The sequence below is a fragment of the Gobio gobio genome (genome assembly GCF_949357685.1).
Source record: "Gobio gobio genome assembly, chromosome: 25".
Lineage (NCBI taxonomy): Eukaryota > Metazoa > Chordata > Actinopteri > Cypriniformes > Gobionidae > Gobio > Gobio gobio.
Genome location: NC_137121.1, coordinates 20,088,948 through 20,103,321, shown reverse-complemented (window position 1 = coordinate 20,103,321; position 14,374 = coordinate 20,088,948). Strand labels below are relative to the sequence as shown.

General features: G+C 36.4%; 1 protein-coding gene across 1 annotated transcript in view; it reads left to right on the top strand.

The window, feature by feature from the left end:
• Nucleotides 1–14,374, top strand: part of magi2b (membrane associated guanylate kinase, WW and PDZ domain containing 2b) — a 120,772-nt gene that overhangs the window by 70,450 nt on the left and 35,948 nt on the right. Inside the window, exons 7-10 of the mRNA XM_079809179.1 lie at nucleotides 2,579–2,636; nucleotides 2,780–2,901; nucleotides 3,103–3,285; nucleotides 8,798–9,306. Of these exons, the coding sequence (XP_079665305.1) occupies nucleotides 2,579–2,636; nucleotides 2,780–2,901; nucleotides 3,103–3,285; nucleotides 8,798–9,306 (872 nt within the window). The remainder of the gene's footprint in view (nucleotides 1–2,578; nucleotides 2,637–2,779; nucleotides 2,902–3,102; nucleotides 3,286–8,797; nucleotides 9,307–14,374) is intronic.

Here is a 14,374-nt window from a genome sequence, read left to right as displayed (position 1 = left end):
TAATTAAGCTTTGTTTTACACACTGACTGCCAGCGTGAACGGCCGGCTGGATTGTTGAGGATACGCAATCGAAATTCTGGCGTGTGCAGGGAATGCGTGTTCTTAAAAGACGTCTAGACTGATATGTGCCGTGTATTATCATATGCTGCAGGCATCCCTGGGGTTATTGATTTACTGGACTGGGCTTCACTATAATGAAAATGTTTTCATGACACATATGCTTCGTGCTATGCATTAAAAAGCTCATTTTAAGCTTCTTGATTCTGACGGTTTCATACACTCCGGTTCACCTTTCAATGTTGTTGTAAATATTTATGAATATGAAAGTGATTTGGTAATACTTAACTTGAAGCCTGCCTGATAAAATAATGCAGCGGCAAGGCAAGGAAAACTTATTTATAGAACACATTTCATAAGCAATGCTAATTCCACATGCTTGGAATAATAATAAAAAGTTTACAGGTTAAATTAAAAATGGACTAAAAGATTATCAGAATAAAATAATAATATAAATATTCAATTCAATTACAATATAATACAATAATATTGTGTGTAATAAGTCTTATTTTAGTATTATTTATACAGTGTTATAGTATTAATATTTTAATTTAGTTTTTATTTTTGTACTTTAGTTTGTTTTAGTCATTTTGTGTACTTTGTTCGTTGTTTTTAGTTTTTGTTTGTTATTTCTATTTAGTTTCAAGTTATTTATTTCAGTTTTAGTAATTGTACAGCTTAAACTTAAAATTTAGATTTAGAAACTTTTCATGTAATATTTGTTTTACTTTATTTCAGCTTTATTCCAATTACAGAAAGTGATTTTTAATAGTTTTAGAGCTATATACATTATGTTAGTGCTGTCAAATCGATTAATCGTATTTATCATAATACAAATTTGTAAATGTATAATATAAATATATATATATATATATATATATATATATATATATATATATATATATATATATATAATATACATATATACATATATATATATATATATATATATATATATATATATATATATATATATATATATATATATATATATATATATATATATACATATATATATATATATATATATATATATATATATATATATATACATATACATACATACACACACACACACACACACACACACATATAGTTGTGTATATATATGTAAATATATACGTATGCTGTCAATCGATTAAAAAGCACACATTTTTCTGTAATTAATCATGAACGAGTGTTTCATTTTTTATAATATTACTAATATTACACATTACTCATGTACAATTAATGTAGTTGTTAAATTTGTTGTAATGGCATCTTTTTATAAATGAAGGCCAGTATCAATGATACTAATACTGCTACTGATGTCTCTATGAATTTTCTTTTCTTTTCTTTTTTTATATTAATGACATTCAACATTACAGTATAATTGAAAGCTAGAAATTTCAACATTTATTAGGCTTTAAAAAAATAACTTTTAATTCAAGTGAATTTAAAGGTGCAGTTTGTAGTATTTATGAGGATCCATTGACAGAGATGCAATATAATATACATAACTGTGTTTTCAGTGGTGTATAAAGACCTTACTTAATGAACCTTTATGTTTTTATTACCTTAGAATGAGCCATTTCTCTCTACATACACCGCAGGTCCCCTTACAGTGAAATCACCATTTTGCGCCGCCATGTTTCTACAGTAGCCCTAAACGGACAAACTGCTCTACAGAGCGCTAGCTACTCTCTGCTGTCTCAGACGTCGACATTTTTGTCATGTGTCGGCCACCGTAGCTTCTCTACGTGCTTCGAAAGGAAGGGGTGAGCGGTTGCAATTCGCAACTTCACTGCTAGATGCCGCGAAAATGTACACAGTGCACCTTTAAAACAATCTTCACATAAACCAATTATAATAAATGTCATATTTACCTATTATCAAACACTTTACAGTCTTAACTGCATAAATTATAAAAGAAATAAAGATTATTTCTTATTAAAGCTACCATTTTCTGTTACCTTTGTTCTTTGATTAACATTTATGACAGACAGCATTAGTGACTACTGTCACTTTAAGATCTGTCACTGCCGAACATGATGTGGACCTGACGCGCCGTCCCTCGCATATAATTTTCTCACAACTCTTTAAGTTCATTTAAGATGCTATTTAACTCATTTAAGACAGCTCTTATGAGAATACTGGACAAAACTGCCATTTTAACATAATTATGTGTTATTTTTCATTCAAGCGTGAAAGAGAATTCTGGCATTCTCTTTTGTGTTGTGGCGCTTGAATGGTTTAAAAGCATTTGCATGAATAAGAGCGTGATTCTATAATGTAAGGATGACAGAAAAACGGATGCTGCGCTAATTGCGTTAAATATTTAAATTGCGTTAAACTGAAAAATGTAACGTTAACGCACTAATTTTGACAGCACTAATATGTATATAGCCTCAAAAAACATGACAGGACTATGCAAGGAAACAGAAAAAACAACCCAGACTACCTTAAATATGGGGAAACATGCAACGGGGATAAACAACATTTGCAACGAGGTGCCGACCATCTTATTTTTTTCTTTCTACAGAACTTCCATATGGCTGGGAGAAAATAGACGACCCTATTTATGGCAGTTACTATGTTGAGTAAGTTCTTCAAATTTCTTTTATCAAGCACCAAGTATTTGCAGAATCCGACCCCGAATCATCCGCGTCATTCTCTTCAATAAGTTCGCCGGGGGAGGGAGGGTCCCAGCGTGATTTAAATATCTGCTCGTTCTGCCCCGCAGCCACATTAACAGAAGGACACAGTTTGAGAACCCCGTCCTAGAGGCCAAACGAAGGATCCAACAGCAACATCAAATGCAAAGTCAAGGTCTATCGGCGCTGCCATTGCCCACGATATATAGAGGTACTTCTTTTCTCTGTGGCCCATATATGCCATCTTCACCCAATTGGTTTGTTGGTGATCCTCGGTTTTGGGTTGCTCGGGTGTGCCCTACTTTCATGTCACTTTAGCTAGGTTACCGAAGCACCAAAGACCATGCAGTAGAGGTGGTTGTGCAGTGTGCAGTGCTTTCCTCTGATTTTTCATGTGTGTTTGTCTTCACAGAAAAGCCTCCATTCACGAGGGACGCCACGCAACTCAAAGGGACGTTCCTCACCACAGTGCTGCAGAAGAGTAACATGGGATTCGGCTTCACCATCATTGGTGGGGACGAGCCAGACGAGTTCCTGCAGGTCAAGAGCGTCATACCTGATGGACCTGCAGCCCAAGATAGCAAGATGGACACAGGTGAGAAGGTCAAGAAATAAGGACCCCTTAACGAATGTGTTTCATTTCAAATTTGTGTTAAACTTTATAAGTTTGTTATATTCATTCATATTATGGATCTATGAACTTTTATATTTAATATTTCTATTATAAAGGTATTGAATATCTTTATAGTATTGAAGTATTGTAGATTATATAAAATATAGGTAGGTTCAAATAAAGTATATATGTACTTTATAAATAATAAAAATAATAAATCATGTTTTTATTATTAAATCATAATATAAAATTTGATATGATTATCAACACTTCTCATTTTATCATATTTATTATAACATTTTATCCACCCTCTTAAATAATGTTATTCCACTGACGCAGTGCATTCTGGGATTGACTTCTTTACAAACGATGCATGCTGCCTAGTGCCTACACAGGGGAAATGTCTGCCTAGGAAAGCATGTTGATTGGTGAATGCCAGCCGCGGCTCATCTGTATGGGCAAAATATTCATCTAAACATGGACCTCTATATACACTGAATTAATAATAAATTGTAAATGTGTTCAGAATTCTGCACACATTTTTGGATTTTCTAGACTTTAAGTCATGAAGTTTAGCAGGATATATTCAAATGAAGCACATGGATTCGACAGGCATGTTTTCATGATACTAGGTGGGGCAGCCGGTCTCTGAGCCCTCCGTAATGGTAAATGGACTGCATTTATATATCGCTTTCAACAGACCCATGGCTTTACACATTGCCTCACATTCACACATTCATACACCGACGGCGGTGTCAGCCATGCAAGGCACCATTCAGCTCGTCGGGAGCAGCCTGGGTTAGGTGTCTTGCTCATAGACACCTCGACACTTGGTCAGGTGGAACTGGGGATTGAACCATAGATATCCATAATAAAGGCTAGATGTCTTACGGCGGAGTCTCTAACGTCATCACCGGCGGCCATCTTGTCACAGGCAGGGCTCTGTGGTACCTGATGTAAGGCGAGTGATCTGCATGAACACAAATACTCTTTATCTTACTGAAATCTTGACGGATTTACAAATGGTTTGGTTTCAACGTTATTAACGTGGCAATAGTTTATGGATGCTTGAACAAATTATGAATAATTTTTCATAAGTATGCAGTGTCATAACTACATCTCTGACGTGTATAACAAACCATGGTTATTTAAAAAGTGCAAGCACCCATGAAGATTAATGTTACGAGTGAGCGAGCTGCCTGTGATAAGATGGTCGCCAGGTGCAGACGTCGACCTCCATTGGCCAGCAGCGTGGACGAGACATCTAGCCTTTATTATGGATATCTATGGACCTTCTGGTTTGTAGACAACCTACATGAACCACTGAGCCACTGCCACCCTAAGCTCTACAGCGCCCCACAAATTCCAGTATAAATCTGTGTTGAAAAATGGAACTGCAGAGCGCTCTCTCTGGCTGCCCCACCTGTTTTCACGTGACCTCACGTAAACTCCGCTCCAGGCCAAGACAATATCAGTCCACTTCAGCTATGTGTCTGCATCAGGTCAGTAACTAGTTGGCATGTCTGTTCTTCTTATGTGGGGTAGCGTATCAAATTAATGAAAGTATAAATCCTTTATTTTAAACATGGTCATGTGAACACAATACACAACTTGCAATATTCTAAAACCACATTTGAGGCAATAAATACAGTCGCCTGTTCAAAACAAAGGCATAGTTTGATGACACCACGTTTGAGCGCAGAATCTTGGGACATGTGGTCTTCACCTCACAGCCGGTGGAAAACAGTCAGGATAGGACTCGGGCAGAAATCATGGTCATGGATGCGATTATTAACATTACTGTAGTATGAAGCAGAGCAGGACCGAGTGTTGTGGAGCTGAGCAAAGCCCCAGGAGCGATTGAAGAGCGGGACTGTTATTATGGCATAGTCGCCGGCGGGACTTTTATTATGACACGGTCGCCGGCGCCATTTCCTCTTTTCCAGTCATGAGTATGAGGTAACACAACTCTGTTTATCGTATTAGATATATCTGAGTGTGTTGAAAAGGAAGTTATGACGTTCGCTCGGCGGCTGCTATGACACTTGTTCACACTGCAGTGAGAGTACAGCATTTCTGCTAAATAAAACCGGAAACCGAGGGTAACACAGATATGACGCAATCGACAGGCGACTCCCTCAAACGCATAGCTCACACGTCCTGATTCCTTGGTTAAAATAGCAATTTCTCACGATTTACAAATAGTTGGAAACATTTGGGATATTCTAAGTACTCAACTGAACAAAATATATAACACTGGCCTAGTGGTTTTTGGATATTTTACTGCAAAAATCTTACATAGTTCACCTTTAAGGCAATTCTAAGATGGTATTCTATGCACTAGTGCAGTGGTTGTCAAACTTTTTATACCAAGTACCACCTCAGAAAATATTTGGCTTTCCAAGTACCACCATAATGATCAACATTAAAATACATTAGCTATTCAGCTACAGCTCTGCACAGTTAAAAAACGAGGCAGTTTATTCCTATTAAGAATATTTATTGTTGTCAGCCACTTTAACATTGAACATTAACACTGCACTGTGCTTACATACAGGTAAATGAAAAATGGAGTTATGATGAATTTAATAAATAATGATTCAATTAAAATGTGTTGTACCTAAAAGTTCAATAAAAAACTGTACTATACTTAAATGTAAAAAAAATTAGAATGTATTGTGTTTTAACATTCATTTATATTTAATTTAGTGATTCCTCTGCGTACCACTATCGCTAGGGCGCGTTTATTTTAACATTATTTACAACCTTAAACTTGTTTTCTAAATTGATCTAAGAGATAAAATGTTCAGATCAATTCAGTGACGCTTTTCAGTTACTGTTGCTAAGAAAGACAAACAAATCCAGCAAGCCTAAATTCCTTGCCTCAGTGGACTGTTTAGAATTATGAAATGCCCCCTTTTAATATACTGACACTTATCGATATATAAGCAGTGCGGAGCAGTGACCTCACATCTCAGGAGAATACCTTTAGTGCATGGACTAGGAAACATCATTATCTCTGTAGCCACCGCTTGACAACAGTCTCTAATAGCTTGCTCGGAGCAAGCGAAAGGTCACGGTTGTCGCATTGTGTTTTTCTCTGATGAAAGAGCATATTTGAGTGAGTCATCACAGATGGACACCGTAGGCTTATTTGCTGCTTTTTCATAAGTTCTTCTGTTCTCTTGTTGAGGAACTCTTAACCTAGTACGGAAATCTTGTGTCCTCGCTGTGAGTCTACCTTTCTGGATGGCTTGTTCGTTTCCTTGATCCTTTAGAAGTGTAACTGTGAGCTCCGAAGATGACATCACTTCCCAAGGCCCTCACCAGATAATGATGCTGGCAGTGGCTTTATTTGCATATGCCTCCAGCTAGCGTTGCAATTTGGGCTTTGGTGGGATCTTGTGCGTTTTATCCGCTTTTGATGGGGGAACAGGGTCCTTTTTATAGAAGTCCTACTCTATTCTGTACAAACATACACAGTTGGCTTGTGCAGTTTCAACAGGCCTCGGGTTGCCTTTATTACAGAGATGTGTCATTATCGGCCAGTTTTGCTGATACCTCGCTCCGTTGGTGTCTACAGCTGTCTGCACTAACGCAACTGACTTTCTGTGTGTGTGTGTGTGTGTGTGTGTGTGTGTGGATATGACTTTAATCCAAAGTGATATGATTTAGTAAACATGTGGGTCAAAGAATAGCTATATCATATCATATCGAGATGGTGGTCCAGTGGGTTAAACCATGGAACTGATACGCAGAAGGTTGCTGGTTCGATCCCAGCGGTCAACACCAGTGTGTCCTTGAGCAAGGCACTTTACCCCATGTTGCTCCAGGGGTATTGTCTCTGTAATAAGGGCTTTGGAGAAAAGCGTCTGCCAAATGCATAAATATAAAAAAATATAAATATAAACAAGATATAATAGCCCATGCCTTGATGTCTACGGTCACATTAGCAAAATTTTTGTTAACTTTCATGGACAAAAAAGGTAAATTGTCTATTGTCAATAGTGTAGCAATGTATGAAGCACAGCTCACACAGAAGTCACATTCAAACCGAGCAGCAAACTGCAAATTTGCAAGACTGAACGCAAAATCTTCCATCACGTGAATTCCTATTAAAATGACTGATTTTCGGCTGCGAATTTTGCCGAACATTGGTAAATGCGACTGCACCTTAAAGGTGCATTCACACCAAGGACAATCTATAAAGATAACTATAAATATAGTTTTAATAATCATTTTAATTCTTTCAAAATAGTGAGTCTACACCACAACTATAAAGATAACGACAAAGAGGAACAATATTATTGGAAACGATTTCAGAGTGATTTTTCCCAGCTGAGACACGATAAAAACATTCGCAGCCAATCAGAATCCACGCTACATTAAAGAGCTTGAGCATTTAAAACAGACGATGACACAACTTCAGAGCATTTCGAATAAACAGAACGTTATTGTGTGTTGATGTGGACACTTTATAGTTTAAGTTTTTGATGTGATCAAGCCTCAAGAGGACAACTTTGCACGTCACATAAATATTCGTTCTCGCGTGAAATACGCAGGAGACTCAACTTACGGTTGAATCCAATGGAATTTGACGTTAGCATGTTTTAGTAATGAATAAAAAATATATTTCTAATCGACATGTATTGATTTCTTGAGTTGCAGTGCATTCTGGGATTGCTTTTCTACAGTGTGGATTATTTTTTTTCCACTTGTTGGTAACAAGCATTGGCTTGACTACTGTATCCTGTAACTGTATCAATATCTCTAATTTGGTTGTTATCGCATTGCTCATTTGCATAAAATTGAAGTCTTCTCTACTTCATTGTAAAACATTGGTTGGTCATGTCTTCAGAATTCAACTGGTTTCATTGAAAATTAATGAATTGCAGTTGCCTTCTCATTGTAAACCTCTCAGTGTGAACACCCGTTCAGAAGGCAGCATAATTATGTTTCGTAAGAGAGCCAATATCCTTAATAATGTAGCTAATTTATGCACATACAGAGCGAGTAGTCTATGTGAGAGCGATGACATAATGCACTCGGGAGTATGGCGCTTCATATTTTGTTTAAATATGCATGTTTAGTACACTGAAAAAAAAATGTTACTGCTTGTTCAAACTATTTAATTAAAATGAGCTAAAGCAACACAATTGCTATACATTTTGTCAACTTTATTTCATTGTGTTCAATCCACTTAAATATATTTGAAGTTTACTTAATCCATTTGAGTTGGGATTACATGACTGATTTTTGCAGACAGTTAGTTATACAAACAGGTCTTTTCCATTTACTCAAAATGACAGACGTGAATATATTGGTGTCTACTCAATACATTTGAACTGAAATAACTAAAACATTGATTAAGTTCAACTTAAAATATATATGTTTAAAATGAAGATTGATTTAGTTGCCACTTACCTTAAAAAATGTAGAAAAATCAAAAAGCCATTTTATTCAGTGTTCTATTTTTTCATAATTTCTTCATCAGGTGATGTGATCGTCTACATCAATGACATCTGTGTCTTGGGCACCACCCATGCCGATGTGGTGAAGCTCTTCCAGTCGGTCCCCATTGGCCAGAGCGTCACCCTGGTGCTGTGTCGAGGCTACCCCCTTCCTTACGACCCAGAGGACCCCTCGGCTAGCTCCTCCATGCCCCCTTTGGGCCTAGTGGATCACCCGTTGCTGCTCAATGGAAGGAACAACTATGAAAATTACATGGAGTACATGTCTTTGACTGGCCGCTTATTACCTGAGCACGGCGAGGGCCTTACCCCGCTTCCCCACCCTGGAGACACCCACCTAGACGGCTCGCAGCCTCCATCCCTGACCACACCGGGACCCCCACCCGATGACAGCGTCTCCATGGCGTCATCCTCGGGAGCAACCGCCGGGGCTCAAGTGGTTCCTGAGCTTCTGAGTCTCACTATAACCAAAGGCGCAGAGGGTTTCGGGTTCACCATAGCGGACAGTCCCACAGGGCAGAGAGTCAAACAGGTGCGCTGATATCCATTAACAAACAATGTAGTGCAGTGGTCTCAAACTCAAATAAAATTTTAAGTATATACAGTAGTGGCCTGACCTAGGGACCATCTTCACCCTTTAGTGAAATATTATTAAGAAATGTTAAAGATTTTGTAATCATATTACGTAGTTGTGCTTGAAGTCAATTGTTTTATTTGTGATGCAATGAAACATGCCAAATTTGGCATACCAAGAAATTATGAGCACGTGCAAAAGCAAGAGAGAATGAAATATTAATAACTGGTAGTCAGTGTATGCTTTTTCCTGTGAGCTTTTTGTTTTTTTTCTATGCTTTTTTTGCATAATAAAATAAAACGTGTAGCTTGTAATTTTTTGCCAAATATTTTTTTCTGAGAAATACCTTAACCAAGTTTAGTGTTTTGTTTTTTCTTCATATTCAAAATATTTAAAAAATATTTTCCTCATATTTTGATCATTTAATCAAACTTGTAGGGTCATAAAAACAAATATCCCTTCCGGACATCACTTTTGGCCAGTACACCAATGGAAAAAAGATATACTAATTATTCAATATAAAAAATAATATAGGTCTAAATATGAACTATATCTAAATATGATAAATAAATAAATAAATGCTTATATGTACCTACACTCACCTAAAGGATTATTAGGAACACCATACTAATAGTGTGTTTGACCCCCTTTCACCTTCAGAACTGCCTTAATTCTACGTGGCATTGATTCAACAAGGTGCTGAAAGCATTCTTTAGAAATGTTGGCCCATATTGATAGGATAGCATCTTGCAGTTGATGGAGATTTGTGGGATGCACATCCAGGGCACGAAGCTCCCGTTCCACCAAATCCCAAAGATGCTCTATTGGGTTGAGATCTGGTGACTGTGGGGGCCATTTTAGTACAGTGAACTCATTGTCATGTTCAAGAAACCAATTTGAAATGATTCGAGCTTTGTGACATGGTGCATTATCCTGCTGGAAGTAGCCATCAGAGGATGGGGACATGGTGGTCATAAAGGGATGGACATGGTCAGAAACAATGCTCAGGAAGGCCGTGGCATTTAAACAATGCCCAATTGGCAGTAAGGGGCCTAAAGTGTGCCAAGAAAACATCCCCCACACCATTACACCACCACCACCAGCCTGCACAGTGGTAACAAGGCATGATGGATCCATGTTCTCATTCTGTTTACGCCAAATTCTGACTCTACCATCAGAATGTCTCAACAGAAATCGAGACTCATCAGACCAGGCAACATTTTTCCAGTCTTCAACTGTCCAATTTTGGTGAGCTTGTGCAAATTGTCGCCTCTTTTCCCTATTTGTAGTGGAGATGAGTGGTACCCGGTGGGGTCTTCTGCTGTTGTAGCCCATCCGCCTCAAGGTTGTGCGTGTTGTGGCTTCACAAATGCTTTGCTGCATACCTCGGTTGTAACGAGTGGTTATTTCAGTCAAAGTTGCTCTTCTATCAGCTTGAATCAGTCGGCCCATTCTCCTCTGACCTCTAGCATCAACAAGGCATTTTCGCCCACAGGACTGCCGCATACTGGATGTTTTTCCCTTTTCACACCATTCTTTGTAAACCCTAGAAATGGTTGTGCATGAAAATCCCAGTAACTGAGCAGATTGTGAAATACTCAGACCAGCCCGTCTGGCACCAAACAACCATGCCACACTCAAAATTGCTTAAATCACCTTTCTTTCCCATTCTGACATTCAGTTTGGAGTTCAGGAGATTGTCTTGACCAGGACCACACCCCTAAATGCATTGAAGCAACTGCCATGTGATTGATTGGTTGATTAGATAATTGCATTAATGAGAAATTGAACAGGTGTTCCTAATAATCATTTAGGTGAGTGTATATATAAACCAATGGAAAATATTATAAAAATTAAATATATATATATATATATATATATATATATATATATATATATATATATATATATATATATATATATATATATATATATATATATATATATATATATATATATATATATATATATATATATATATATATTTTTTTTTTTTTTTTTTTTTTTTATAAAATAGATAAAGAAACACTTTATTTATTTATATATATATATATATATATATATATATATTTTTATATATATATATATATATATATATATATATATATTAGGGATGCTCATATTGACCGTTTAACCGTTAACCGATAGTATGAATTTCGACCGATTAATACTATCAGTTAAAAGCAGGGCTTAAAAACTGAAAAAAATGTCAATCGGTTCACTCCGAGCAGAATCGATATTGTAGCGTTTCCGTTTTTGCGTTCCTCAATAAACATTACTGTTCCGAAAACGGTTTGATTTGAAAAAATACCGGTTAATAACGTTATTTTAACTTAGCCTATACTTTAAACAAATATGTATAAATAGACTTATTTTCACTCAATAATAATATAACGCATGGTAATTAAACTTGAATATTTATTTCATAACATTTTTAAAACCACAACAGAAATACATGCAATTAATTACAAAGCATAAACAGCGGACCTGTTTTTAATGGAGCGTTAGACAATCGAAAGTGGCCCTTATGCCGAATTCTTTTCAGAAGCGTGATAACATTCTTTGTACATCACTTTTTTTCAACACGACTTGTTTTAAAAATTGCATGAATAAAGAATAAATAACTGGATAACCATTGCTCTTTTAATGCACCGTCAACTGCTAATTTCAAAGCAAACACTGCGCAACACGACCTTGCATCACAAAATCAAATTCAGTCAGCTAATAAAGCTTGATCATTTAATGCAATATAACATACCATTTAATACGAAGCATCAACCGTCTATATAGAAAACATTGACCTGTCCTGTATTGGCAATCTGAAAGACTATAGGAAAAATGTTTGATAGATGCTAGTAGCCTGCTTGGACAGGCTTAAACAAAATCCATAAACTAGCTTAAATCAGTCTATTTGAGCTTAAAGTCCGTATTGCTTATTTAAACGATCGAAAAGAATGTCCTCCAATACCTGCACATTCATTGTAGACCTCAGCGGGGAAAGAAATGTTCTTGAGGCATGAAAATGCGCGCTACACTCACTTGCGTACCGGTAGATTCATAGATGACTGGTGCGTGGACATTTCACTCACGCTTGATACGTCAACGTCACATGCTGTACTACTCAATTCATGATTGGTCACTGCCAAATTAAAATATTAAAGAGAACGATAAAATAACGTTATTAACCGGTTAATGGTCATTTCAAATTAACGTTTCTGTTCAGAACGATTCAAATTCATTTTGATTTCGTTTTCGTTTTTGTTCCTCTTAAAATTTCGTTTGTTTCCGGTTTTCGTTTTCGTTCCTTGAACCGGTTCAGAGCCCTGGTTAAAAGGTTTTTTTGCTGCATGGTCACCACATTTTTATAAGAAACAATATTGAGTCTATTAAACACGAAAGAACAACAAATAAATTGGTGAGAACACTTGTTTTAACAGCCTACATACACCGGGACTGAATTTGACTGCATATCAAAATTTTCACAATGTTGATTCTTCTTGCAATCGTAATGCAATGGACTGTGGCCTACATTAAACCTTTAAATAAATGGTTTACACAGTCATATACAATAAACGAGCTTGCACAGCGACACAAAATAAAAAATAACGCAAAAAACCTGCCTACCTTACCAGAGCATGTCAGCAAAGCGGAGCTTCACTCACGAACTGCTCACCGGTAAAATGACGTGCGCTCAAATCCCGCTCCGACATGACATTTCTCTGTAGCCTACTATGCTTGTAGCCATTAAAACATGTAATTAGTTTCAGTTTAAATATTATAATGTTATTTTTTTATTTCATTTACCTTGAAAAGTGAACAGGACACATAAGATGCATAATGTCAGAAGACGGGGGTCTTCAATAAGTTCAATAACACTTCAATAGGCTTTCAACAAAACAAAACTTTTCTTTAAAGTGAATTTTGATTTGGATAAATTGTATCTTAATTTTAATCTATGTTTAATCAACCAAATTTTCCGGATTTAATAAATAATAAGCAAATAGTATAGCCTATAACAGACAATGACATGGAGGCGGCGGCGCAGCGTGAACAACGGCTTAAATGAACAACTAGAAAAGAAAAAAAACTTTAGTCAGGGGCAGCCCTAACTATTTATTTCAGATAGACCTATATTTTATCCAGCATGTCACAAATTGAGTTCTGGGTTGAGCGTGCGGTGCTGTGCGGAATGAGCTTCAGAAATTAACGGAATTGTTTTAAAAACATAATTCAACAAATAAATAATACGTTTTAATCTGCCACTTACAATGTTTATTACAAATAAATTATTACATTTTAAAAATGAATAAAATGAACAGACATTTGCATTGCATTTGCAATCCTTTGAAATCCTTTGCAGCACCCCCACTTCCCGCGCCCCTGCACCACTTAGACATGCTACTTTTAAAAAAATGTAAAACCAGTCAAGGTGTGGATTGAGCTATTTTTATATGATGAAAAAAACTTAGTTTGACGGGAAAAAAACGATTCCGGTTCTTCAAAGCTTCAAACGGATTCAGTGTTTTCGTTTTGTCATCTTAATTTGTTAATTATTTAAGTGAAAAATATTTAGTGTAGGCCTATTTATTTTATGCTTTTTTAAAATATTTTATTCAGTTTTTCTCTGTTGTCAGAAATGCTGCAGGTGCGTGAACATTTGATAATGTGAATCCAGGTTCTGATGTTGTTGGTGATCTGTTCTGTATGCTGCGTTTTGCACAGTAAAATAAACCCGTGGAAAAAAGTGTCTTTTTAACGGGTCACAGACACTCTTCAATTGTATATTCATTTAATGCCAATTCAATATTATAATCTTATCAGTGAACGGTTAATAATCGGATAATGAGCGGCGGTTGTCGGTCGGGAAAATTAACCGTTTTGAGCATCCCTATATATATATAAACACAAACACATATACACACACTATATATTTTTTTATTTATTGGTGTTTTGGAAAATCAATAAATAGGCTTCTGTTGTACTTATGGTAAGTATGGGGTGAATGGTCAAACCAAAATGCGAGCTG